This window comes from Labrus mixtus, chromosome 16, assembly GCF_963584025.1.
Source record: "Labrus mixtus chromosome 16, fLabMix1.1, whole genome shotgun sequence".
Lineage (NCBI taxonomy): Eukaryota > Metazoa > Chordata > Actinopteri > Labriformes > Labridae > Labrus > Labrus mixtus.
Genome location: NC_083627.1, coordinates 8,097,599 through 8,122,115, shown reverse-complemented (window position 1 = coordinate 8,122,115; position 24,517 = coordinate 8,097,599). Strand labels below are relative to the sequence as shown.

General features: G+C 42.1%; 2 protein-coding genes across 3 annotated transcripts; both read left to right on the top strand.

The window, feature by feature from the left end:
* The first annotated feature begins 114 nt into the window (after positions 1–114).
* scin (scinderin) lies at positions 115–17,357 on the top strand. 2 transcript variants are annotated; one of them, XM_061060581.1, is made up of 16 exons: positions 116–466; positions 9,092–9,246; positions 9,516–9,677; positions 9,770–9,919; positions 10,353–10,445; positions 10,782–10,914; positions 11,040–11,128; positions 11,223–11,438; positions 11,819–11,940; positions 12,499–12,589; positions 12,771–12,941; positions 13,032–13,209; positions 15,130–15,251; positions 15,527–15,604; positions 15,695–15,755; positions 16,869–17,357. In XM_061060581.1, exons 1-16 carry the CDS (start codon positions 274–276, stop codon positions 17,030–17,032), a joined length of 2,178 nt encoding a protein of 725 aa, XP_060916564.1. In that variant the 5' UTR covers positions 116–273; the 3' UTR covers positions 17,033–17,357. The 2 variants fall into 2 exon arrangements, with proteins under 2 accessions (XP_060916563.1, XP_060916564.1); XM_061060580.1 differs by having other exon boundaries at positions 115–466; positions 15,527–15,755.
* A 2,570-nt stretch (positions 17,358–19,927) lies between these two features.
* arl4ab (ADP-ribosylation factor-like 4ab) lies at positions 19,928–24,297 on the top strand. The gene is made up of 2 exons (XM_061060583.1): positions 19,928–20,021; positions 21,214–24,297. Exon 2 carries the CDS (start codon positions 21,283–21,285, stop codon positions 21,880–21,882), a length of 600 nt encoding a protein of 199 aa, XP_060916566.1. The 5' UTR covers positions 19,928–20,021; positions 21,214–21,282; the 3' UTR covers positions 21,883–24,297.
* Positions 24,298–24,517: the final 220 nt, after the last annotated feature.

The window sequence follows — 24,517 nt, the reverse complement described above, 5'->3', positions numbered from 1 at the left end:
CAGCATGTGGACACACCTACTCTGTCTGTGTGTGTGTGTGTGGTGTGTGTGTGTGTGTGTGTGTGTGTGCGTGTGTGTGTGTGTGTTTAAGGGCTGTATGAAAGCAGAAGTGGAAAAGCTTCTGCAGACAGACTCAGTCAGTCAGTGAGTGAGGAACAGAGCGTCAGTGTGCTCCTGCTCTCAGCCGTCACACCTTCCTCTCAGCTCATCATCATCATCATCATCATCATCATCATCACTCCGAGTCTCTCAGCAGCAGCACAAGAACAAAACATGGTCCTTCATCACAAAGAGTTCGCCACGGCGGGTCAGAAAGCCGGTCTGCAGATCTGGAGGATCGAGAGTCTGGAGCTGGTTCCTGTTCCAGAGGGCTTACACGGGAACTTTTACACCGGGGACGCTTATGTGATCCTGAACACGCTCAAACAGAGGGACAGCTTCTTCTACCACCTTCACTACTGGCTCGGTAAGACATTAAAGTTTGCCTCTGTGCTATGATCATGAAGAAAAGTTTGATTCAATTACTCAGAAGCAGTCAGAATAATCAGCTCGTCATGCAGGGAGGGAAAGTGGTGCAGAGCAGTTTCTGCAGAAACCCTCCGTGGCTTCCTCGGCTGCATGACTGATAATAAAGATAATGTAACTATAAATAGATCATCATCATGTTATCAGGCGGGATATAATCTAATCGAGAGTGGTCCAGGTTTTTTTTTAAATCTTGCATTACGGGAAATTCCGAGACAGGGTGAGAAACAACAAAATAAATCAGACTTTACTCTAAGAATGAATAAGTTATTTTAGAGTTGTATTTTGTTGTTCTTCTTTTGTATCATCCTTTAATTTGGTCAATAAAGGATTCATGTTTTGTGAATTTGTCTTATCCGGTAAAATGTTCATGTTCCCTTTGGATGTCTGGAGCACAGGTTCCAAACCTTTAGTCCTTGGGAATAAAGGTTTAAAGTGTGTGTCCCCCCCCCCCCCCCCCCCCCCCCCTCAGGGGCCCCCTACTGGTCTGGGGCCTGAGGCAGTTCCCTGCCCTGCCTGTTGACAAGCAGCCCCTCTGTTGATCTCAAAAATCACAACTTTATTATTGACACTCCGACTTTATTCTAGCGTCTGGACCTTATTCTAAATATTTCATCTCCAGTCTGAATGCATTCTCAAAATCTTTCTTTTTTTTAAAGATGTTTTTAGTGAAGGCATTTTTTATATGGGTACAAAAGACAGAAAGAAAAACAAACTCAATCAAACACAGTAACCCTATGAAATGTCAACATTATTCTCTGCATTTTAACTTCCAGTTGGTGTTCTGACTTCATCCTTAAAATACAAAATGGAAAAAGAAGTCTTCCCTTCCTCATTTCTTTTCTTCTGTGTGTCTCTCTGGGATGTAACAACATGAAGCTTTACAGAGATGTGAAAAGAGGGAAGTGATGCAGAGTCAGATATTTGTCACTTCAGATTCTACACAAACACTGCAGACTTCCTCTGTGACAAAACAGATTAGTAAAGATCTTGTTCCTGTGGACGAGTAGAAAAACATTTCAAAACAATGTTTTAAATGTTGTCTTTAAAGAATAAGGTCAAAAGATTAGGAAGAAGTCAGACTTTCTGTCTCAGAGCCTGCCTTTATAAATATTCAATCAGAGGAGGAAGATGTTTTGACATCTTGACTGCATACTTAAAGAAATACCCTGCCTTTAAACTCAACCTGGACTTTATCTTTAATATTGTTTGGTGCAGTTTTATTCTGGCTGCACAGTGGATTAGGGCTGTTGCCGCACAGGAAGAGGAAGCTTCCAGGTTTGAATCCCACGTCGATCAGTGGGAGTGCAGGGCTGTTTTTGAAGCCGCCTACTATACTAGTAGTACGTTTGATTTTTGCCTAAATTCAATATGCAAATTAGTAAACAGCAGCTGGTTTTGAAAACAGGCTAATGTGTGGGTGTGTTTCGTTTGCATGCTCTCTCTCGTCTTCCTCCTTCAGTCCAACAACATGCTCGTTTGGTGTCTTTAAGGCTGCTTTCACACTGCAAGCCCTAATGCTCTAATCCGACATTTTAGCTCAGATCTGATTTTTTTGTTTGTCTGTTCACATTGCTCTTTAAATGTGGCCTGTATCCGACTCCTGTGGGAATCTACTTACAAAACTGGCCCAAATATGTGACTTGTACTGTTCACACTGTCTTTAAAAAATCACATCTGAGTCCAATAGCATAAAAAAAACCCAAAAAAAACAGGATTCCGTTCACTTCAAGTCAAGTCAAGTCAACTTTATTTATATAGCACATTTATAACAGCCGAGGCGGACCAAAGTGCTGTACAGTAAATTAGGCAAAATACATTACATCCAAAACATCATAAAGACACGTAAAAGCAAAAATTAAAAGTAAATTAAAACAAAAAACAATAGTAAAAGTTCTAGTAGACACTGCTGCTGGGATAAAACACTCAACTAGAGATAAAAGCCAAGGAAAAGAAATGGGTTTTCAAAAATGACTTAAACTGTTCAGTTGTGGCAGCAGCTCTTATTTTAAATGGTAATCTGTTCCAAGGTGTCGGAGCTACAGCAGAAAAGGCTCGATCGCCCCTAGTTTTGAGCCTTGCAGTGTAAGCGCAGCCTAAGTTGCCTGTAGGTGTGAGTGTGAATGTTTTACTCTGTCTCATTTCAAGGTCTCCAGCTGTCGTAGTGCACATTTTAAGGCAGGTAATTCTTAAAATACCAAAAAAAATCCTTACAATTCAAACTCTCTTTTGCCTCGTTCACTTAGAGTTTCAGTTTATGTGTTTGTTTCTTCTCTGTTATCCACATTTTTATTTTCTTCTGACATGTTGACTCTGTTCTTAAAACAGTCTTTATTATGTTTTTTTGTTACTGCATGTTCTACGTCGGTCCGACATTCAGAGTTTAAAAGAAAAAAGTCTTCCTCTTCTTATTATTTATTTTTTCTGACTTGCTCTACTACTCGTCTGCTGAATGACTAATGATGAGATCAAACCGCATGAAGCACTCAAAAGGAAGTGAAAGGAGCAAACATCCTGCAGATGTCTATCACTAATTGGCTTCTTAGTGCAATAATGTAGAGATGATGCTGACACTTTTAAAACAGAATTTAAATGTAGTATTATTAAAGGTTCAAATATTAGATCCCAGCCCAGAATGATTAAACAGAATCTCATCCTTCACATGATGACAGATCTGTTTTCAGTTCATTCAGGAGCCTTTTGTGTCGTCTCTTCCAGTTTGTCGACTTGTTCTCTGAGCGACTCTTCAGCCTGCAGTCAGTCAGTGACACGACGACAAACTGACAAATTACCACACGAGCAGCTTCTGTATGTGTGTGTGTGTGTGTGTGTGTGTGTGTAACCACGGGTGCACACACACACATACACTGTGTTTCTGTCAGGGCTGTACAAATACTCACACACTTGTGTTAAAGCAACAAGAGACTAGAACTAGAACCTACACGCTCCTGTAACTGGATGGAAACGACTCATTTTAAAATAAATGTCTTGGTGTTAGAAACATTTCAATATGTTGCTGAAGTGATTTTTGCTGGACACATTATTTCGGTTAGGTTTGGGGACGGGCGCATGCACTCGGGGACGTTAGGGTTGGAGTCTTAGGACTGGCACACACTAAAAGATTTTTAAAATCTAAAACCATTCCCACGCATGACGACAAAACATGACAGATTAACAGTTCAGTTCTTATAGTGTGTGGTGTGCAACAAAACCGATTAATTCACCAACAACCAGAGTGCCGACTATCAAAACGTGTAATCTCACGCGGTCAAACACGACTTAAGAGTAAACAAACATGATGGTCGAGCTAAATGTGGCTGGCTGTTAGCTGGTTGTTTTACAGACACGTTGTAATAGAACTCATGTTGTGACCACAAATCAACAAGTTGCCCCTCCATTAATGACGTCCATCTAACTTTATGCTTCGCGTTTGCTGTTGTCGTCATGGTAATGTTCCCCCCACACATCAGGATATCTGATAGTAAATATTGAAGACGTTTAATATTTGAGATTTCAAATCGGGGCGGCCCCTGGCGGCCATCTTCCGAGAGGTTAAAATCTCTCTTAACACACCTCACACCACAGGAGAATCTGGCAAGATCATTTTTGGAAGAATCAGACAATCGTTGTAGTGTGTACCCGCTTTATGAAGAGCAGGTGTGCTCGGACTGTCACCCTGGTGAAACTAATTTCTGGAACACCGTCTGGTCTTCCTCTTTGTTTTAAGTGATTAGTTTCGCTCGACTCAGCACCTGCCCAATTTGGTTTGGACGTGCATGTTTTCTCGTTAGTTTGGATCCAACATATTATTAGTGTTTCACACAAAAAGGCACGCAGGACCTGGACCGTGTGAGGAAGTGGAAGACTGTAAAGTCACGTCTCCGGGCTGTGGTTTGTAACCATGCACTTAGTTCTAGCTTCTTGGAGATTTCCACTCTCATGCAAGTGACGGGAATTAAGTTTGGGTTTTTGTCGACACAACAGAAAGTAGTTCCATAAAAATAAAAGAGAGGAATTTAAGAACAATGCAAGCAGACAAATAATCATGATAACTATTTTCTGTGGTGGATGAATCATCGTGTCGCTGGACAGCGTGTGAGTTTGTGGGGGGATTCAGTTGAATCTGTTCATGGATGAGTCGTTAAAAACAAAGCAATATATTTTTTTAACCCCTAAGGACATTCAAGGTGTTATTTATTCAAATGAGTGTTTGGTGTGTTCATGATAATACAGGAACTTGTCAGAAACAATGAGGTGCATCGATGCGTTTTTGACAGTTTTTGAACAACATTGAAGCTCTGTAGGACAGAGAGGAAGGACAGACATCAGGCAGTGATTCAAACACAAAGGACATACATTTACTGTTGTTTAATCAGAATGTTTGATTTGTAATAATGATGCAAACTTCAGGTTAATTTGCTGCTTACACTGTTTCATGTGAACATAAACTTTTTAACACTTGACTTTTCCATCGATAGACTTTGGTTAAAAAAAGTTTTTTTTAATATTCCACAATTTCTCATGCCAAGTGTTCATCATAAATATTTTTGTGTCTTTTGTCAATTTGTGCAGCTTTTAAGGTGACGAGAGGTCCTTCTCTGGTCTCTCTCTTGTAGTTTTGGCCTGCAGACCTCAAAGAACCCGTTTGAAAACCAGACTGTGTGTGCAGCATGCAGCACAGTAAAAACTATGACGACATTTCTCAGTTTTTAAATGTTTGTTACCATTTGTCTTGTGCCTGTTATTACTTTGGATTTATTTGTTTTACCTTCTTACATGTGGATTTTGTGGTGAGTGACTCACATGTCACGCACATGTTTCTGCTGATGATTGAGAGACTCTCCTAATAAGACCAAACAAGCCTCACCTCTGCGCACACAGTAGGCCGAGCATTGTCTACTTAAGATCAAGGTGGTGGAAATAGTTTAAGCACACTTTACAAAGATTCAGAGGTACCGAAACATTGTGGTTGAGAGTAGTGTGCGGATATCACCATAACCTCATGTCTGCTTACACTTCCCCAGATATAACTCTCTGTATACATAGCTGTGGTTGTGTTTCTCAATAAATACTAAATTGAGGTTTAACAAGGTCAAATGTAGCGCTGCGAGCACATTATTTGACTTTCATTCCTCAATGACAGCTTTAAATGTCCTCAAACATTCAAAAGATGAATGCTGCTGTCATTCATCATGTAAATGTTTTTCCCAACATGTTTCAGACTCTCTCTTAAGTGCTCTTCATGTTGCATCCATTTGTAGAAAAGTGAACAGGAATGAATTTTTAATGCGTTCTGCACATGCTTCAATCTGTGTGCACCCTGAGAGAAGAGAGAGGAAGAGAAGAGAAGAGAAAGCGATGGTATGGGACATGTCTGATCAGAAAATGAGCTGTAATTGGACACGGTGGAAAAAAGAAAAGGCTCTTTGGGAGCATAACAGGAAAAATATTATTATTGCTTTGGGTATTTTTTTTACTGGAAACCCTCCATTTCCTGGTTTCAAGACACCACAAGTGCTGTGTAAGCGCTAACATGAGCAGAAACATATTCCATAGCTGATAAGAACTACTGCAAAGATTATTAAAAATATTTTACAAAGAGAGAGCACAAACGAGAACTCTTATTCATCTAATGGACACCAACATGTCTTCACATCAATGTGGATGTGTCTGTGTAGCTGCTGGATGTTCAGATAGTTTTACTATATGAGTGATAATATGTGATGTCTGCATGACATATTAAGAGGTTAAGAGGTTGCTGTCAGAAATGATTGCAAGATAACGGACATGTGGGGAGGAAGATCGTCTGATCCAACCTTCACAACAGGGCCCTAAGACGCTAACTAGACTCGTCTCCTCTGTCGCCCCCCGGTGGTGGAACAAACTTCCAAACTCCACTAGATCCGCAGAGTTCCTTTGCACCTTTAAGAAAAAGCTAAAGACCCAGCTCTTTCATGAATACCTAGGACCTTAATGATGATGATGACGATGGTTTTGATATTATTGATGATGATGATGATGGTAATGATGATGGTTTTGTTTGATAACGACGACTTTAAGATGGTTCCTATATTGATTAGAGCTCTCAAGAACAGCCGTCGATGTTGTGCTCTGGTCACTTCCTGTCAGCACCTGTGTGTCCAATCAGACTCAAAGCTGATCGTTTGCACGTACTGATGTTGTTTCCTTTTTTCTAGATCCTTGCTTGTGTTGTACTTACTCTCTGATGTTGGATAAAAGCATCTGCTCAGTGAATTGTAGAATTGCAGAAGATCTGGTGGAGTTGTCAACTGTAAGGCTGAATTAGTGATTGGACTTTGGGGCCGATGATTACCGTGTCAGATGTGTAAAACTAAAAAAAGACACGCTCATCCCTCAGTGGGTGGTGAATCCAAAAAACACAAATAGGTAAGGAAAGAAAAACAACCTGAGGAAGAGCATGTAGGCTCAAAACGTCACTAAATAAATCATTCAAACAAGAGCTTCTTGGTGTGCAGATCTTGTTTTTCTTTCCTAACATGTCAGATTTGTCGTAGTTTAACGTGTGGCAATTGGTAACATTTTTTATTTCAGTGAGGCAGTTTGTTAGTGTGGAGCGGGTTGCTGTGGTGATGGAATTAATGGAGATTTAATGCTGGATGTCATCAGCGTAGCAAATTAAGTTACAGAGGGGGAACGAGTATATGAACAGGAGAGGACTAAGAAGTGAACCTTGGGGGATGCCCTGGGTCAGAGGAGCTATGGAGGAGGTAGAAAAGAGAGCCTTGGGGTTTGAGGAGCCGGAGTGAATGAGGTGTGAGTAGGAGGTGGATGCTGTGTTGAGAGCTTCTTTGTATTGTTGTAGAAAGTCCCAGGAGGCCTGGAGTCGAACTGTTCAACCTGTTTTCCTGTGGAATCTTTGAGGCATATCTTATTCAAAAAAGATGCAGCTGTAACCGTAAAAGGTTCTGTTTATAGAAACTAGAGTTAGAAATTGTGGAAGTGATGACACAGGCTCTGCACCCTGTCCTTCTTTTCACACGCAGAACTGTAAAATGTGCTGTTTTTGAGATCAGGATATTGTGGGTTTGATCAGTTAGTGTGCTTTCTTCCTGTAGTACTAAATCCTTCTTCTCCTCCTCCTCTGAAGCCCCACTAAAGATGTTCACTCTGCGTGAGACCATCAGCATGAATCATTAACCGACATACATGCAAATGCACATCTCGGGCCTTCCTCTCGGTCCGAAACACAGCGTGAGAAAAAACACTCAAAGTGCAGTTTGAGTGTTTGACGTTTCTGCTGATGCTGCTGCTGTCACCCAGAAACTGTCACACTGCCGTTAGGTCGTCTTTGCCTTGTGATTATACACACATGGTGTTGTCTTTCAGTCTTTTCTTTGAAGATAGACCAGCCATAACATAAACTTGACCCTCTACTTCCACACTCCCAATGATGAGACACAATCAAAGGAATTTACAGTCCACAATAAGAAATGTATTCACAAAATGAATCAACCTTCAGGGAGAACACCGGCCAAAAGTAATTAAACAACATCAAGTCAAAAACACAAACTAACTTACCTCAAATAAAATAAAGAAAAGAAAATACAGGCCTCTTGCGTAACTCCCTAGCAGGAAAACAGGAGAAAAGATTTATGAAAAAAAAGGTCATCATCCCCTACAATATAGGACTGTACAACAGAATATAAATCTCAATCTCAAAACAATAAACCTCAATTTAAACAAGGCACTATTTCTCTATCTCCAAAAGCACAAAATGTCTCTCTTTGGAGGTGAGGAAGAAGGAGGGCAGCGTTCAGCTTCCTCAGCCCCCTTTCAAGTATCTCAGGTATCTCAGGCACTCACGGAGCACCAGCTTCTGTCCAATCAGTGGCCGGCGCGCACCGTCATCCTTTTTCCTAATTGAGAGTGGGAACCTGCAGCTTTGTGGCGGGCACCACAAACAAGAAAAATAACACAAAGGCAGATCCAAAAATAACACACTTTAATACACAAATGACTCACAGTCATAACAAAACAAAAACACAAACAGATGAAACCCACGAAGAAGAACAAGAAAAGATACTATAGATAAAAAAATCTGTTTTCATCAATAGGGTTTGGCAACTTTAAAGACAAAAACTCTTTAAGGAGAATGTTTAGTTCCAGAGGGATTCAGGTACCAACTTCGACCTATGTTGTAAATAGAGATCTAACACTGTAGGGCATATTCTTGTTTGCACATTTGGACTGAAACAGGAAACATTTGTTTCCCTTTCTGTCTGAAGTCGACTGTGTTCAGCTGTGGTAACCTACTTGTGAAGGCACTGTTACTTTCCTTTTTAGTCACACTTCAGTTCTGTTGGTTCATTTTGGATGCAGCTATGAGTAATGTTTCTTTCCTTGCACCCCTGCCACATTCATCCCTTTCCTGAACTCAATCCAGCCAACGACTCTGATGATGATCCGGGTTAAACTGACCGACAGATAAACAGACGTTTCTGTTTTTCCTGTTACTAAAAAGGAAAAAGAAACATTTCATATTTTCCAGCGTGGTTTGAGCCTGTGTTTTTTTTTTTCTCCAAAGGAAAGGAGTGCAGTCAAGATGAGAGCACGGCGGCGGCCATCTTTACTGTGCAGCTGGACGACTACCTGGGAGGGAAGCCGGTCCAGTACAGGGAACTGCAGGGGGTCGAGTCCACGGCCTTCAGCAGCTACTTCAAGGGAGGGATCACGTACAAGGTATGGATCAATTTGAATACCCTCGGCTTAAAAAGAGAAGTTGGCGTGTACATCAAGGACGTTCATGATTTCACTCTTGAGTTAAAAGTTTGTTTTTAAGTCTACAGATCTTTTGTTTTTCATGTCTGAATCATGTGTTTTTCATACCACTGTAGCAGGATTTCTGACCACAGAAAAGGGGACTCATGGGACAGAAGAGAACTCTGAGTCTTAAGTAAACAGACGGATGAATGAAGGCACTTTAACTGTTTTCTTTTTCTTCTCCTCAGACAGGGGGCGTGGCCTCAGGTTTCCATCACGTGATCACCAATGAACTTTCGGCACAGAGACTCCTCCACATCAAGGGCCGGCGGGTGGTCCGGGCGACGCAGGTCCCCCTCAACTGGTCCAGCTTCAACAGCGGGGACTGCTTCATCGTGGACCTGGGAGACGTGAGGACGTTCAATGTTTGCTAAGGGAGGGAAGATTAATCTATGGAGCTGTTCAGATGTGTAAGCTCTGACTCTGTGTGTGTTTACTGTAGAGGATCTATCAGTGGTGTGGGACCAAGTGCAACAGGTTTGAGCGCCTGAAGGCAGCACAGGTGGCCAGAGCGATCAGAGACAACGAGAGGAACGCCCGAGCGGAGCTGGTGGTCGTAGAAGAAGGAAGTGAACCCTCCACCTTAACTGATGTAAATACTTTTACACAACATCTGTGTTACTTCCTTAAACATCTGTCTCAGGTCTCAAATAAAAGACAAACACTCAACCCAAACCACCAGCCCATGAATGATGTCATCCTTTTTAGGGCATAAATATAAATATTCATACCAACATTTTCAGAAATCCTGATGCTGAATTGCCCCTTCAACAGATCCCAGCCTCCTTAATGGTGTTCTGACAGTCAATCCTTGTTTTTGTAGATAATTTTAAAGGTCTATCCTCTGAATGTTTTCCAACATCATGATGAACCACAGAGGTTCAAAGTAAAGTGATATAGTTTGGTTTACCTCAGTATGCGCTAATGTCCTGCGGCCTGAAATGGATGCTGTTGTGTTTTTATGTGGTTTAACTTGTTGGCCTGAATAATGCATGGATGTATTAAGAGCTTGTCATTTTTAACAGGTTCTTGGAGTGAAGCCGCAGCTGTCAGAGGGAAACGATGATGACGACACAGAGGCAGACGTGTCCAACAGGAAAATGGCCAAACTATACATGGTACTATATTCACACACACAGGAACACCAAAAACCACTGAGTCCATTGAACTTTCAAACATCACACCTCACATCACACATTCACGACACATATTACTGACCCTTGTCGGTCGACCTGGTTCTCTGGCTTCTCACGACGTCTTTGCTGGCTTCACACCGTCTGCTTGTAAACAGACGCACGTTGTCAAAGAGAGTGAGGCATAACGGCACTATGTGTGTCCCAATGCAGATCCACTCAGAGACCTTTGGTGGGCACCAAAGCGCACCAAACTGAATTCCTACATGTTGTTGCTCTATATGAAACAGCTCTCAACTTATTTGTGTTGGTATGTTCCAGGTTTCTGATGCAACAGGATCCATGAAAGTGAGCGTTGTGAAGGAGGAGAACCCTTTCCTCCAGACCGACCTGATCTCAGAGGAATGCTTCATCCTAGATCACGGCAAAAACAAGATGATATTTGTGTGGAAAGGTAATCAGACAGGAGCATCCGAGAGATTCGGGATCAGCTTTCCCTGCTTCATAGTGTGTGTGTGTCTGTGCAGCAGGTTTTTCTGAGTATTTAACATCAGTTTGTTCTTATTTGTGAACCAACAGGGCAGAAAGCCAACCCTGGTGAGAGAAAAGAGGCAATGAAAACAGCCGAGGGCTTCATCAAACAGATGCGCTACCCAGCAAACACACAGGTTTACTTTCACTTTGGGCATTTGGATATTTTTGAGCAAAAGTCCTAAAAAAAAGCTGCAGGTGGTTTTAGTTTTGTTTCTGTTGTTGCTGCAGATCCAAGTGTTACCTGAGGGTGGAGAGACCCCCATGTTCAAGCAGTTCTTCATGGGGTGGAGAGACCGGGACCAGAGCGAGGGATTCGGGAAGGTGGTTGTCACAGAGAGGATTGCGAGGATCCAGCAGGTGGAGTTTGATGCCTCAAAGCTCCACGAGTCCCGTCACATGGCAGCTCAGTACAACATGGTGGATGACGGCAGCGGAGACACACAGGTGACTGAGCTCTCAGCGAGCGCAGCCACACAGATAACATGTGATGACTATGGCCTCAATACATGGGGAGTGCACCCTAACCACTCAGCCTCCCTTATATACTTAATTTTAACCATGATTAATCACATTTTTACTTGTATGTTTCAAATTCCTTTTCTTTTTTTAGCTTCCTAACTTGTTTTATATGTGCTTTTATTTTGTAGTTTTGTACTGTTTACTGTTTCCTGTTGGGATTAAAACCTGCTTTTATTGTGAAAGAAAATTTAGGAACTTCTGGTAGATTGAAAGTTACAACATTTACTTTAAATAAAGGTGGTAACTCACCTATAAAATGAGCTCTTTCTGTCTTTATCCTCACATACTTTTCTTTCCTTTGTCAGATCTGGAGGGTGGAGAGCAGCGGCAGAGTTCCTGTCGACTCAAAGAGCTTCGGTCAGTTTTACGGCGGCGACTGCTACATCATCCTGTACACGTACGGAAAGAGACAGATCATCTACACCTGGTACGACGACGATCACTCACTGACGTGGTTTTACATCAAACAGAAGAGTTGTCCCTGTTGCTGTGATACGCTCTCGTGCTCATTATCTCTCCTATATCTGTTTATCTTTATGTTATTAGAGTTGAATTTACAGACGATTATCAGCAATCCTGCAGTTCTCTCTAAAGCCTTTCAGCTCCTTCTTTTGGTGTAGCAGCCAAGTGGCAACCTCTGTTGTTGAAAAATGAACGCGGAAGTGCAAAATCCTGAAGTTCATCAAGTGTCCACTAGAGGCAGGCTGCAGAAGCACAGGAAGTCACATACACACCCATTCAAAAAGCCTGTTTTTAAAGTAGAAATTAGCATGTTTACAGCCTGGTACAAAAAAAACAAAAACGTTTGATTAGCTCATGCCTCCATCAACACTCACTGTATTTTTTGATTACTCATCCGTCTTGATTCGATGAAAGATAAGAGTTTTTCACAAGAAGGCGCATAGGTTACCTGATTGACCTGATTAAAGTGTCATTTTAATAATAAAGCACTAATCAGTGTTACATGTCTCTTTCTGGCCTGCAGGCAGGGAGCGAGCTGCTCTCTAGACGAGCTCACAGCCTCGGCCTTCCTGACCGTGCAGCTGGATCGATCGCTGGGAGGAAACGCGGTTCAGGTATGTTAAACAGAATGTGCACGAGATGCCTGAAAGGACTCATACACCTGTCTATCTGGACTATTGAGTGTTAGGAGGCCAGTTTAAACTGTCCGAAAAAGTGCAGTGGACAAGAGAACTTCGGGTCTCCACCGCTCCCGTTGAACAAAGCTACCTTCTCTTTCTGTGTGTGTGTCATCAGGTCAGAGTGTGTCAAGGTAAAGAACCTCCTCATCTGCTGAGTCTCTTCAAATCCAAACCCCTCATCATTTATAAGAATGGTACGTCCCGCCACGGAGGTCAGGCCCCCGCTCCTAAGATCAGACTGTTTCAGGTCCGGCGAAACCTCGGCACCATCACCAGGATCGCTGAGGTCAGGACTCAGGATCTTATTGTGATTTTACCACATTGAGTCTTTCATTTTGTCAGGAGATTTTAAACCCTGTGTGTGTGTGTGTTGCAGGTGGATGCTGCGGCAGCCAGTCTGAACTCTAACGACGCCTACCTGCTGAAGATGGACGGTGGGCGGGGCTACCTGTGGATGGGTAAAGGAGCCAGCGATGAAGAGTTAAAGGGAGCCGAGTACATGAGTAAAGAGCTGAACTGCAACAGCAAGCGCATCACGGAAGAGAAAGAACCAGGTCACTGTCTACCTCTTACAGACATGCATTAAATCACGTGTTGTCTGTTCTTCTGTTCTTCTTACCATCGACCTTTGAGCTGAAAGATCACTTTTCTTAACCAGAAACAGCCGTTACATCACCCCCTTCAAAGCCACCAAACTCTATTCACAAAAACAGTAATTTAACCTCTCCGAGCACCAGGAGCTGCTGGCCTACCGCTGACTCGACAGGTTAAATGTGCACTGAAGGAATATTATGTAGGATCTGAAATAACCATTAAAAACACAATCATTACACTGTTACACACTAAAACTGTTCAATGGATCATACCAGCAACTCCTGAGCTCTGTGAGGTAAATTGCTGTTTTTTTTTAATGGAGTCTGGTGGCTTTGAAGAGAGCGAAGGCATGGCTGTTTCTGGCTTTAAAAAAAGCATCTTGAATCTAATAAAAAGTTCTTATCTCTTTGGGGATCTTGTCTGTACGGTGTCAGACAACAATCTGAGCAGCTTTTTGAATTTATCTGTCGGGGAAATCCCAACACTTTTTTGAACCTTTGAGTTAGTATGTCAAAATAATGTTGGAATTCTCCTTTAAAACACGTACACACGCTGTGACTCCGAGCTGGAATAACAGGTCCTTAAATAAACTCTGACCTGGGCCAGCGTACGCATGGCTGGCAGTGTTGTGTACAGAACCTACCTGTGGTAAGTAAACACTGAGTGTGTTTCAGTAACCTGCTCTGTGCAGCGCGAGAAGATATCAGCTGGGTCGGGATAGATGCATGTGTAGTTCTTCAGCACACAAAAAAACCATCTGTCATGTAGGGTCAGAGTTAGTTTCCTCCAGCTGCTGTCAATCAAACACAGACGCAACAATCCCCCTCGTTTGACCACAGGAACATTTCTGATATTTCCCAAAGATTTCTCATTTTCTCCTTTAAACAATAAAAACTGTATTTTCATCCATAAAAAGGATTCATTAATGTTTCGTTTTTATGCAAGATAGCCGGTTTTATCTCAGCCCATATGAAGCTTGTTAATGTCTAAAACAAAACTACACACAATGCTAAGACGCTGCATTTTTGATGACTTGTGCTCTGTTAAGACTGAAATAGATGTGCTGTTCTCATTCGAAGCTTCTAAACAACCTTTTTGTCAAGGTTAACCACTACTCACATTAACCACTAGGCCACCCCCCTAAACGATCTTTTTACAATACAATACTTTATTGTCCCCCAAGGGGAAATTTGTTCTCACAGTTCTGCACAGTTGGTACACATGAAGAAAACATATAACAAAGATTGGGCCAGTCAGCGTGGAAGCTTATTAAGGGCTTCAATCGCTGAGGGGACAAAGCTCTTGTTGAAGTGTGCCCTCTTCCAGGTCAGGGTTCTGTATCTCCGAACCCCGATGGTATAAAAAAGAAAAGAGTGGATGAGAGATGTTGGGACTTCTCCTCATATTTTGCCATTTTCCATACTCCATACGTTCTTGTTTTGACCAGAAACAAAACCTTTAAGATATACTACTTAAACCCAAATCCATTACAATGATGATTGTTTTATTTTTGGTTTTCAAACGTCAAAGACATGAAACCCCGTCTTAGAATAAACTTCTTCCGTGATGCATCTGCAGCAGCCTGACCAAAGTTCTCTAGAGGAATGAATCAGGGCGGAGGATTAGTTTTGAGAAACTGAATCACACTCCTGTTGGACTTAATGTCTCATAATTTAAATTAGTAATAATTACTTTTCCTGTTTGCTGGGGTGGATTAAAGAAGACTTTCAATGCTTCCCCCGACACAGAGTGAGCACAGTTCTAATTTTAAGCGCTGCTCTTTTTCCCATAACATGTGCTACTGCTGCACAGCTTCACCTGAATTAAAGCTTTCTTCTTAAAGGTCTGTACTCATTTTTGTGTGTGTGTCTTTTCTACAGCCGACTTCTGGGTGGCGTTGGGAGGGAAGGGAGAGTACCAGACCTCAGAGAGACTGGAGAGTCAGACCCTGCATCACCCTCCTCGTCTGTTTGGATGCTCCAATAAGACGGGCCGGTTCATCGTAAGTATCTGATCCTGGATATTAAAACTTCTTAATGATAATCAGAACGCCCTCCGGTGGTCATTAACAACCTGAACTCACGAGTCGGCACATTAAAGCTGCTATTCTGTTTATTCCCAGGTAGTGTATCATAATTAGAAACATCCTCCACACCTCATCAGTCAGCTGTTATCTTTCTTATATGACCACACGGATCTCGGTCTGATCTGTGAGAAGCTGCCGTGTGTTTAATGGTTTGAGCGTTTTTAGACGCAGTGTGTTTTCATGTGGTGCAGATCGAGGAGGTTCCAGGAGAGTTCACTCAGGACGACCTGGCAGAAGATGACGTGATGCTGCTGGATGTTTGGGATCAGGTACACTGCTGCCGCTGTATTAACCTGAACGATCATCTCTGGACCAATCAAAGTCTCTCTCTCTCTAACACATGTGATCCTCTGCTGCAGGTGTTTGTCTGGATCGGGAAGGATGCCAACGAGGTGGAGAGGACTGAATCGCTCAAATCTGGTGAGCTTCTGGTTCTGGTTAGACTCATCCACAGAGGTGTGATGAGTTTTGTAGTGATGCTTGTTTGATTAGCTACAGTAGATGGCTCTCAGAGAGACTCCAGCTTTAAAGTAAACACAGATTCTACGCTATTCATCGCTGTGTGCAAACATATTGGAGCCACCTAACGAAGGCCAGCCAGTAAGTACGACCAGAGTGTAAAGAAGGAAAACAAAGGAGGGAAACTGTTCAAAATCAGGCAATAAACCTAAAAGAATCCGTCTCATTTGTTGAGGTGAGGTTGTAAACATGAGGCTCCTTAAAATGAGAAACTGTCCGGTGTGCCGGTGTTCTGGCGAGATGTGCTGAAAAATGCTACTATGGCACAAAACGATACAAACGCAATCCATATCCACTATCAAATAATGCTACCAAACACCACAACTTCAGGTTATTTCACTACTCACTCCGTGTGCATTCTCAGAGTATGAGGAGCAAGGTTTAGTCCTCTATTAATGAAGATTTCAGGGGAAGTGTACTCTATGGACAATAATCTCCCAGTACACAATCTCCCAGAGATTAAAGCAATAAAATCTGAAGCTTTTTTATTTAGCCTTGACTTTTCTGAAAAAGTGCATATGAGGGTTTTACTTTTATTTAATGTCTGCCATTAATTGTGAGATAATTAAATGATTTTAAAAACTGGTTTTATGAGACCTAGTCTACAGTTATGTCTGCAGTTTGTATCCAATAAAAGCTTAAATAATCATTGAAATATTTCCTCCTCTCTACTCCTATAACTCTTTATTGTCCTGTATAGTTCACCCCACTATTTATATTTTCTGTATATACCTCCTATTATTATTTTTTATTTGTACTTATCCTACCTATTCTGTGAATTTTGTACTATTCTCTGTCTTGCTGCTGCAACGCCCGAATATACTATTTCAATAAAGTATAATCTAATCTAATCTAATCTAATCTAATCTAATCTAACCTAATCTAATCCGCTCAATGCTTCTTCTTTTTTTAGTTCCATGTGTAATACCTCTGTCCGCCACATGAGGTCACTGCCACCACATGCATCAGCAGGTGTAGAGCTTTGTTGTAACTTTTTGTTTGTCTCTTCTGCAGCCAAACAGTACGTGGAGTCTGACCCCAGCGGACGGGACAAGCAGACCCCTCTGGTGGTGGTGAAACAAGGCCATGAGCCCCCCACCTTCACAGGCTGGTTCCTGGCCTGGGACCCGTCCCACTGGGACTCGGTCAGCAGGAGCATGCAAGCCATGCGTCTGTAGACTCTCTGAAACAATGCTTTTCTACAAACAGTGTGATGAGAGAAACACACTTTTTCATCTGCTTTCACTTTTTTAACTTCACAGTTGCACTTAAGTTGTTTTTATTGTTTTATACCGGAAATATTGTTTCTGCAGATGTGTTAGAGATTCTCAGATGTGTCGTCTGAATTGGGCCAAAAAAAGGAAATCTTCAGGAATCAGGGCTCCTGGATTTTCTGTTCGAAATAGTCTGTCTCCTTTGAAATCTTTTTTTTTTCTCGTAAAATTATTCTACAAATAAGTTGTTTGCATGAACAAATGAATAAAGATTGAATATTGAACTCTTCATTTTGTGCTTGGAAAGACACTAATTTAAACCAAACATAAAGTACTAGTTCCCTAATGAAGGGATAAGGTCTTAGTGAAGACACCCTTCATCCCATTTATGCCCCTATGACCTGCTCATAACCTATCGTATGACCCTTAATTGCCACCACAACCAGACCCGACCACATGGCCCCTCCTGGCCCCCACAATTTAAAAACGTAAACTTGAAGGGCAGTCAGAGTCAGGACATCACCGGAGTTTGTCGAGTGGGAACCTCCCTTCAGCTGTGTTTCGTCCGATTAATCCCGTCGACTCATCAGGAAAGCCGGGGCAGTTAGCTCCAGCATCCCAGACTCAACCCCCTCCATGCTAGATTTTATTGACCCACCACACCAACACACATATCTTCTTAGTCTTACCTACCCTACCACATGGCCTCTAATGCCCCCCCCCCCCCCCCCCCCCCCCCCCCCCCCCACAACTAATATGCAACTCTTCCAGGTCCCAACATTACACATGAAAAGAACAGCAAAGAGAAAATGGAGAAACACAGAGAAAAGTCTGAAGAGAGATCTGAGGGAAAAAAAGGTCAGGGGGAGCAGAGCCAGGGGGGGGGGAGGTGTCCTGATCGGAGCTCGAGAAAGAAGGGAATTTTATTATTTCCAAAGACTTTAAGCTTTTCTTCCAGTCAGACGGTGATTTCTGGGAAAAAAAACATTAGTTCATGTGTTTGTGGATTTTTCAACACGACTAAATGGAGAGTTAGACTAAGTACAACTGTAACAGCCTATAATACAAAGAGAGCTTAGCAGGAGCAGGACATTGTCATACTGCTGTACTGTCCCTTTAAGTTGATTATTATTCTTATTGTTATAATTATAAGTATAATACTGTGCTGTTCCTTGTTTTAAATCATGAACAGTGCAGAAAAACATAAAAACAGATTTCAAAAATAAGCATTCAGATCTTGTGTAAAGAGGAGAAATGATCCATTAAATGAAAAAGCTGACATTTCACTTTCTCTAGAGGTTTCCTCTGTTTGACTGGCAGAAACAGGTGACGTGCGTGCGTGAGTGCGTGCGTGCGCAGGTGTGCGTATGTGCGCGTCCATGTTTGCGCGTGACAGCAACAGGCGTTGTTCACTGCCGATCAAATCCAGGCGTGTCAAGGTAACTACAGTAAGGTAGAATCAAACCGGAAATACAATCGCTTCAGCTTTCAAATAAAAGCTTTAAAACTTTCAGAGAGCTGGAGAATATTTATTTTATTCAAGACTTAAAAATGTTGGCTACAAATAAAAATGAACACCTGGAGAGAGTCATTTAAAGGTTTTTGGTTTAAACAGTTTTACCCTTTAACACTTACCCTTTGTAGTACTGTAATGATGGAGGAACAAAGCACAAGAGTTTCCTTCAGGATAAATAAAAGTTGATCTTATTTTATCTCATCTCATCTATCTGGTCTCGTCCCATCTCATCTCATCTATATTGGACACCAAAGTAAATCAAAAGTGAAATATGTTGGAATATGTTTTATGCACACTTGTGCTGCTTAAAGAAAAATTTTTGAAACTCTGACTTGGAAAACAGAAGAAATAAATACCCCAAACAACTTACTTTCTAATTTAAGGGAATACCTGTATTCATAAGCATTTTTTGACGACATCAGAAGTTTTTGAAGCAGAGCTTAAACAGTAGGCTCTTCATTTAGGATAATGTAAATAAGTGGATTTCCTGTTATTAAAGTGATAAACGTTCAGCCTGATTTAAGGATACTTGCAAACAAACTACCATAGTTGTGGAAGTCACATTAAGCGACTCAGAGTTAGTGTGAAGATTGTGGTGATTAAAACCATAGTTTTCTACTTCATGTTGAATGTTGTGGTGCATGATGTTGACCTTATCAACTTTCATTCCCATCACTTTAAGCGTCTTTGAGTTTTCAGAAAAGTGCTATATGAAACTAGTGTATTATTATTATTATTATTATTATTATTATTATTATTATTATTATTAATAATAATAATAATAATAATAATAATAATAATCTGAGAAAAAGGTTTAGGAGATAGCTGCTTCATTGAAACCGTTGTACAAACACAGAAGCTCAATGTCAACATTACAACAGGAAGCAAGAATACATCTGCACCATGGCTAAAAAATAAATGAATAAATAAATAAATACATTATTAGTTTAGAATTACAGATAACTTAAGTGTAGGAGATCTGCAAGTATAGGTTTTATAGATGATATTGTTGCTAAGATTGGTTGTTAAATAAGACGTTTTTAATGATTATCTTTTGTTTATTTCCATTTTCTGTCAACTTATTATTATTATTTTTTAAATATAATTTGGTACTTATTTTAGCATATCAGCCTAGTATAGAAATGCGGAGTATAATTTTCAGCGGTTTCAATAGTTGTTAATTTGCAACACTTGATTTTATGTGTTTAAAAACAGATGTTTGAAAGTTGGTTACCACGGCGCTCAGCCTTTATTTTGAAAGATTTCAGCGGATGTGGTGTTGTTTACTATGGCCGGCTTGACGCTGCTGTGGAGGCGTGAAGAGGGGAGTCCTTCCAGCTGGATGTGTCAATGCGTGAGAGGATATGAACGAGGCATGAGGAGACTACAGCTGTGGACCTACAGTCAGTTTGTGATAGACTAACACTGTTTGTGAAGGTACGTTTTCACTGACAGGATATGATTGATTAATAATCATTTCCACTTAGTAAAATATCGCGATAATTGTTTAAAAAAAAAAAAAATCACAATTCAGGTATATGCATGTTAAATGAATGAAATACTGTTGACCGTTTCTCCGCGTTGTCGTGTAATTTAACGTATCATTACTGTCTAATGAGCAGCCGTGTTTGTCATCCACGCTGAGCTCACTTAATTCAGTTTAACTTTAATAATTTTCTAACACTTGTTGGTATCATAGCCTCCAGTTTAGCCTGGGCTGGTCTAGCATGAAACCAAGCGAACTACACGCCAAACTCCGTTTTGAAAAATCGCAATTGTACAAGTCTTTGGTTTTTTACGTATAAAGCAAGCTGTACCCGTCTTAGTGGAAATATCTCCGAAATTATTAATGGTCGCTACATAATTCGGCTTCAATCTTATGATCTAGGTAGCAATGGTTTTCTTAGTAATGTTCACTTTTGTAATAATTCACCTGTTAATGTCTCCTGCCTTTGTATCATTACGCAGTGGGCAGGGCGTGAGCGGCCGCTGTGTAACAAATGATAAAAGTAGCGATTTTATTTGAATATATTTATCTAATGGGGACCACATGTATGCCGAATTAGTCAGAACAATTTTGCAGTTGTAAAAGGTGTCACATTATGTGTTTCCATTGTGTGTATTGTCTGACGAGCAAGGATTTCTTTTAACTTGCAGTTTTTTTTAATGGGGTTCGTCTTTCATCTTAAGAGAGAAGTCAGTCCATGTTGCCGAGCAACACCTTTTTTCAAAAGCTGAATCGAAACCGTGTCAGTGTGCTCCCTCATATGATCTGTCCCTGAACACAGCTTGTTTCACTGTTAAATGTGGGATTTCGGTTCAATTTAAAAGGCTTCACCCTGCTGCTTACTGTTTCACGATCTCAATAGGAATTAGCGTATGAAATCCCAGTTGGCGCTACATGTGCAAATGTGCTGCTGCCCTCCCTGCTGTTTTATTTCTCATTCATCCCTCGGAGGCAGGATAATGTGAGGATGTTTAGTCTGCAGGGAGAGTGGAGGGGGGTATTCACTTGTTGGCTGTTTGGTCTTTCGTAAATCAATGGAGTGCTTGGTGTTTGTGTGCTTTGACTCATTATGCATTACACTGTGTTTACCCCCCTCCTCTCTCTCTCTCTCTCCTGCTGCAGCCCCTGAGGAATAAAAAGCGGCTTTCTGGTCAATATTTGGTGGCGAGTCTTCCTGATTTGGTGACCACCATGGGGAACGGATTATCAGACCATCACTTCCTCTGCCTGCCGTCCTTCCAGGCGCTCCACATCGTCATTCTGGGTCTGGACTGTGCAGGAAAGACCACCGTGCTGTACCGCCTGCGCTTCAATGAGTTCGTGAACACTGTCCCCACTAAAGGTTTCAACACGGAGAAGATCAAAGTGTCGCTGGGAAGCAACAGGCGGACAGCTTCCTTCCACTTCTGGGATGTAGGCGGTCAGGAGAAGCTGCGGCCTCTGTGGCGCTCCTACACCCGCTGCGCCGACGGCATCGTGTTCGTGGTGGACTCTGTCGACGCCGAGCGCATCGAGGAGGCCAAAACGGAGCTGCACAAGATAACGCGGCTGGCGGAGAACCAGGGCGTGCCAGTGCTGGTCGTGGCGAACAAACAGGACTTGAGGAACTCCCTGAGCCTGGCGGAGATGGAGAGCATGTTGGCTCTGGGCGAGCTCAGCACGGCGACGCCCTGGCACCTTCAGCCGGCGTGTGCGATCATCGGCGAGGGTCTGCACGAGGGGCTGGAGAAGCTGCACGCCATGATCATTAAGAGGAGAAAGACGTTGCGGCAACAGAAGAAGAAGAGATGATGTGGGAACTTTAAAAAAAAAAAAAAAAACACAAAACATGTGAGCTGGATCTAAAGCTACATAAGAACTAATCATTGGGCTGACCTCTGGTCTCTGATTGGCTGAGTTTGATCCCTCCGGTGGGACTGGTGCGTTCAGGTCAGAGGAGGACGGTGGGATTGATTTTGCCCCGTGGACTCTGAACGTCAACAGCAACGAGTCAATCTTTACAAAGTCCAGTGTCGTGCTGCACAGCGGCCGGCTTATGAAGTTTACTGAACTCTTTAAACGAGCTGCGACTCGTCTGTTTTAAGTCGTTTGTAAGAATATGTGCTGCTTAGCTGTTCAGAAACAATCAATCTTTATATTTTTATCCTACCAAAGCTTGTATAGAGACGGCCGACGGGACAGTATTAGAGCAAAGTTATCAAAGTATTTTATATTCATGTTGCACAAGAAGAGATTTGAAGCGTGAGTGAGTCGGGAACACGTCGACACAACAATCCTGAAAACAATGACTCTAAAGACTTCTCTACGCGTGGCCGGATACTTCAGATGTAGGCAGCCAGGAGACATCGAGCAGAGTCGCACTAATCAAGACAGAAGCCGAATGACGGCGATGTCCCACTGACAGATTGACCAGAATGCATTGCAGTCACTTTGAGTGAGGGACCTTTTTGTTGCAGTAATTAATGCATTACCAAACGTCGTATTGCTGAATCGTTACTAGATTCATGAACGTCACCGTCTTTGTAAGTCATGATTTTATTTATTAGTTTTAAAGCTCAAATGATTTCTGTTCCTACTTGTATGAGTCGCCAAATAGACAATCGAACGCTGACTCAAAAAGATAGTTTTGTTGAGGCTAACTTTGAGGAATAAGAGTTTTCTACGGAGACGCTAATCGAGTGGAGAGCGACCCTGAAGAAGCCACTGTGTGAAAGGCGTTGTTCCCATGTTTTATATGCGTCAAACTTTAAAGTCACTCTGGACCGTCCTGGCGTGCCCTGGATTACTCCGATCTCAAAAGCTGTCTGCTCGTGCTCTAGCTGCACCCGGGATGAGTAGCACGGCTGTTCGCATTGCACCCATCGATTACCAAATCTACAGCTTTAAATCAAAGATTAGCGAACCAGAAGAAGAGCTGTTTCAGTGCTACAGCTTCACTTCACCGCTAAAATATAATCCTGGTTTTGTGCTCAGCATCACTAGCAAACAAATGTTACCAAAACTCTCAAAACTCTTTAGCTCAAGCTAGTTTCCTGGCCCCGACAAGGAAGCTCACATTCCTTAGCTTGGCGTATAGTCGAGGGTTTGTCTTGCTAAGATGAGCTGCCTCGTGGACACTGATTCGGCTTTCACGCTTGTTAAAAAAAAAAAAAAAAAACATTATTATTGTCTGTTTGCGTAGCGAGCGAGCGCCATGGCTGGACTGTGTGCAATAATCATTTTTGTAATCATTGTTTCCTCACGAGCTGAAGTGAACCGGCCGGCCCTGATAGCCAATGAAATTCTTAATTTAACGCGAGGCCCCTTTTCAGACTGCCGCTTCAAGCCGGGAAATGGACGCACCTGTGACGTTTGGCGTTCAATCTGACAGTCGCAGAGGTGTAATGGCGGGGTAGAAGTGATCCTGCCCTCCGGCGGGGGAGCGCAGCGCTGTGTGTGCGTGCATGTCTGACTGGTGTGTATGTGAACCCTTCAACTGTGCTTCTGCAACTCCCAAACTTAATGTGACTTAAGACAGGGACACCAATATTAGCACCCTGAACAGAGCGATTCATTAGCTCGCCTGCTAACATTAGCATAACTAGCTCCCCTTTGTTGACACTGATTTGGCCACCAAGCTGCGATGATTTTCTCATCTTCTTGGATCGGCTGTGACACACGTTCCATCATTTCTGTATTTTGAGTTTTAGTTCTCGTTCAGTGATTTGTACTTGTGAACGTGACGTGTCTGCGTGTGATGCATTATTAACTGTGGAGAAAAAAAAAGGTTCCACACAAGGCTATCTGTTACTCCCATGGGGTAAAACTGGGGAGGGAATGGATTCACCCAAACAGTACAGGAGCTCATCAGAAGACTGATGACTTTAAAGACACTTTGGAAGCTGTCTGTCGTCTCTCTGAGTGGCTTTTAAAGGTGAGATTTTGTGGTTTTCGTTACCCACAAAGATCCTCGGCTGCCCCTCCAAACAGACTCCCCCCTCAACGCGACGACACATTCACATGGACACCAGAGACGCCGTCTGAATGCACTTTAAGAAAAAAAAACTGACTTTCAAAGGACGCAGATAGAAATCTGAAAGAGGTGAAATATTGCTTCAAAAGAAGCGTTTGACTTCTAAGATATGTTGATACTGTTGTCATTCTTCAGCTCTGTTTGCAGGGCGTTCATATTTATGTGTTTGGAATAAAGAAACTGAAGGACAGTGATGAGATCTAGCGTGTGTTTTTGTTCCTTTTATCTTATCAGTGAGGCTTTTGATCAGTTCAGGCTGCAGGTTTGTTCTTCACTCACTGCTTTATGTAACTAACTGTTCAGAGATTAAAAAAAAAAAAAAGCCTGAGTCAGAGCTGCTGTCTAAATAAAGACGCCTGGTTAGGAATCCCTAACCTCTGCAGGTACTGGAGCTGATAAAAAAAAAAAACACTC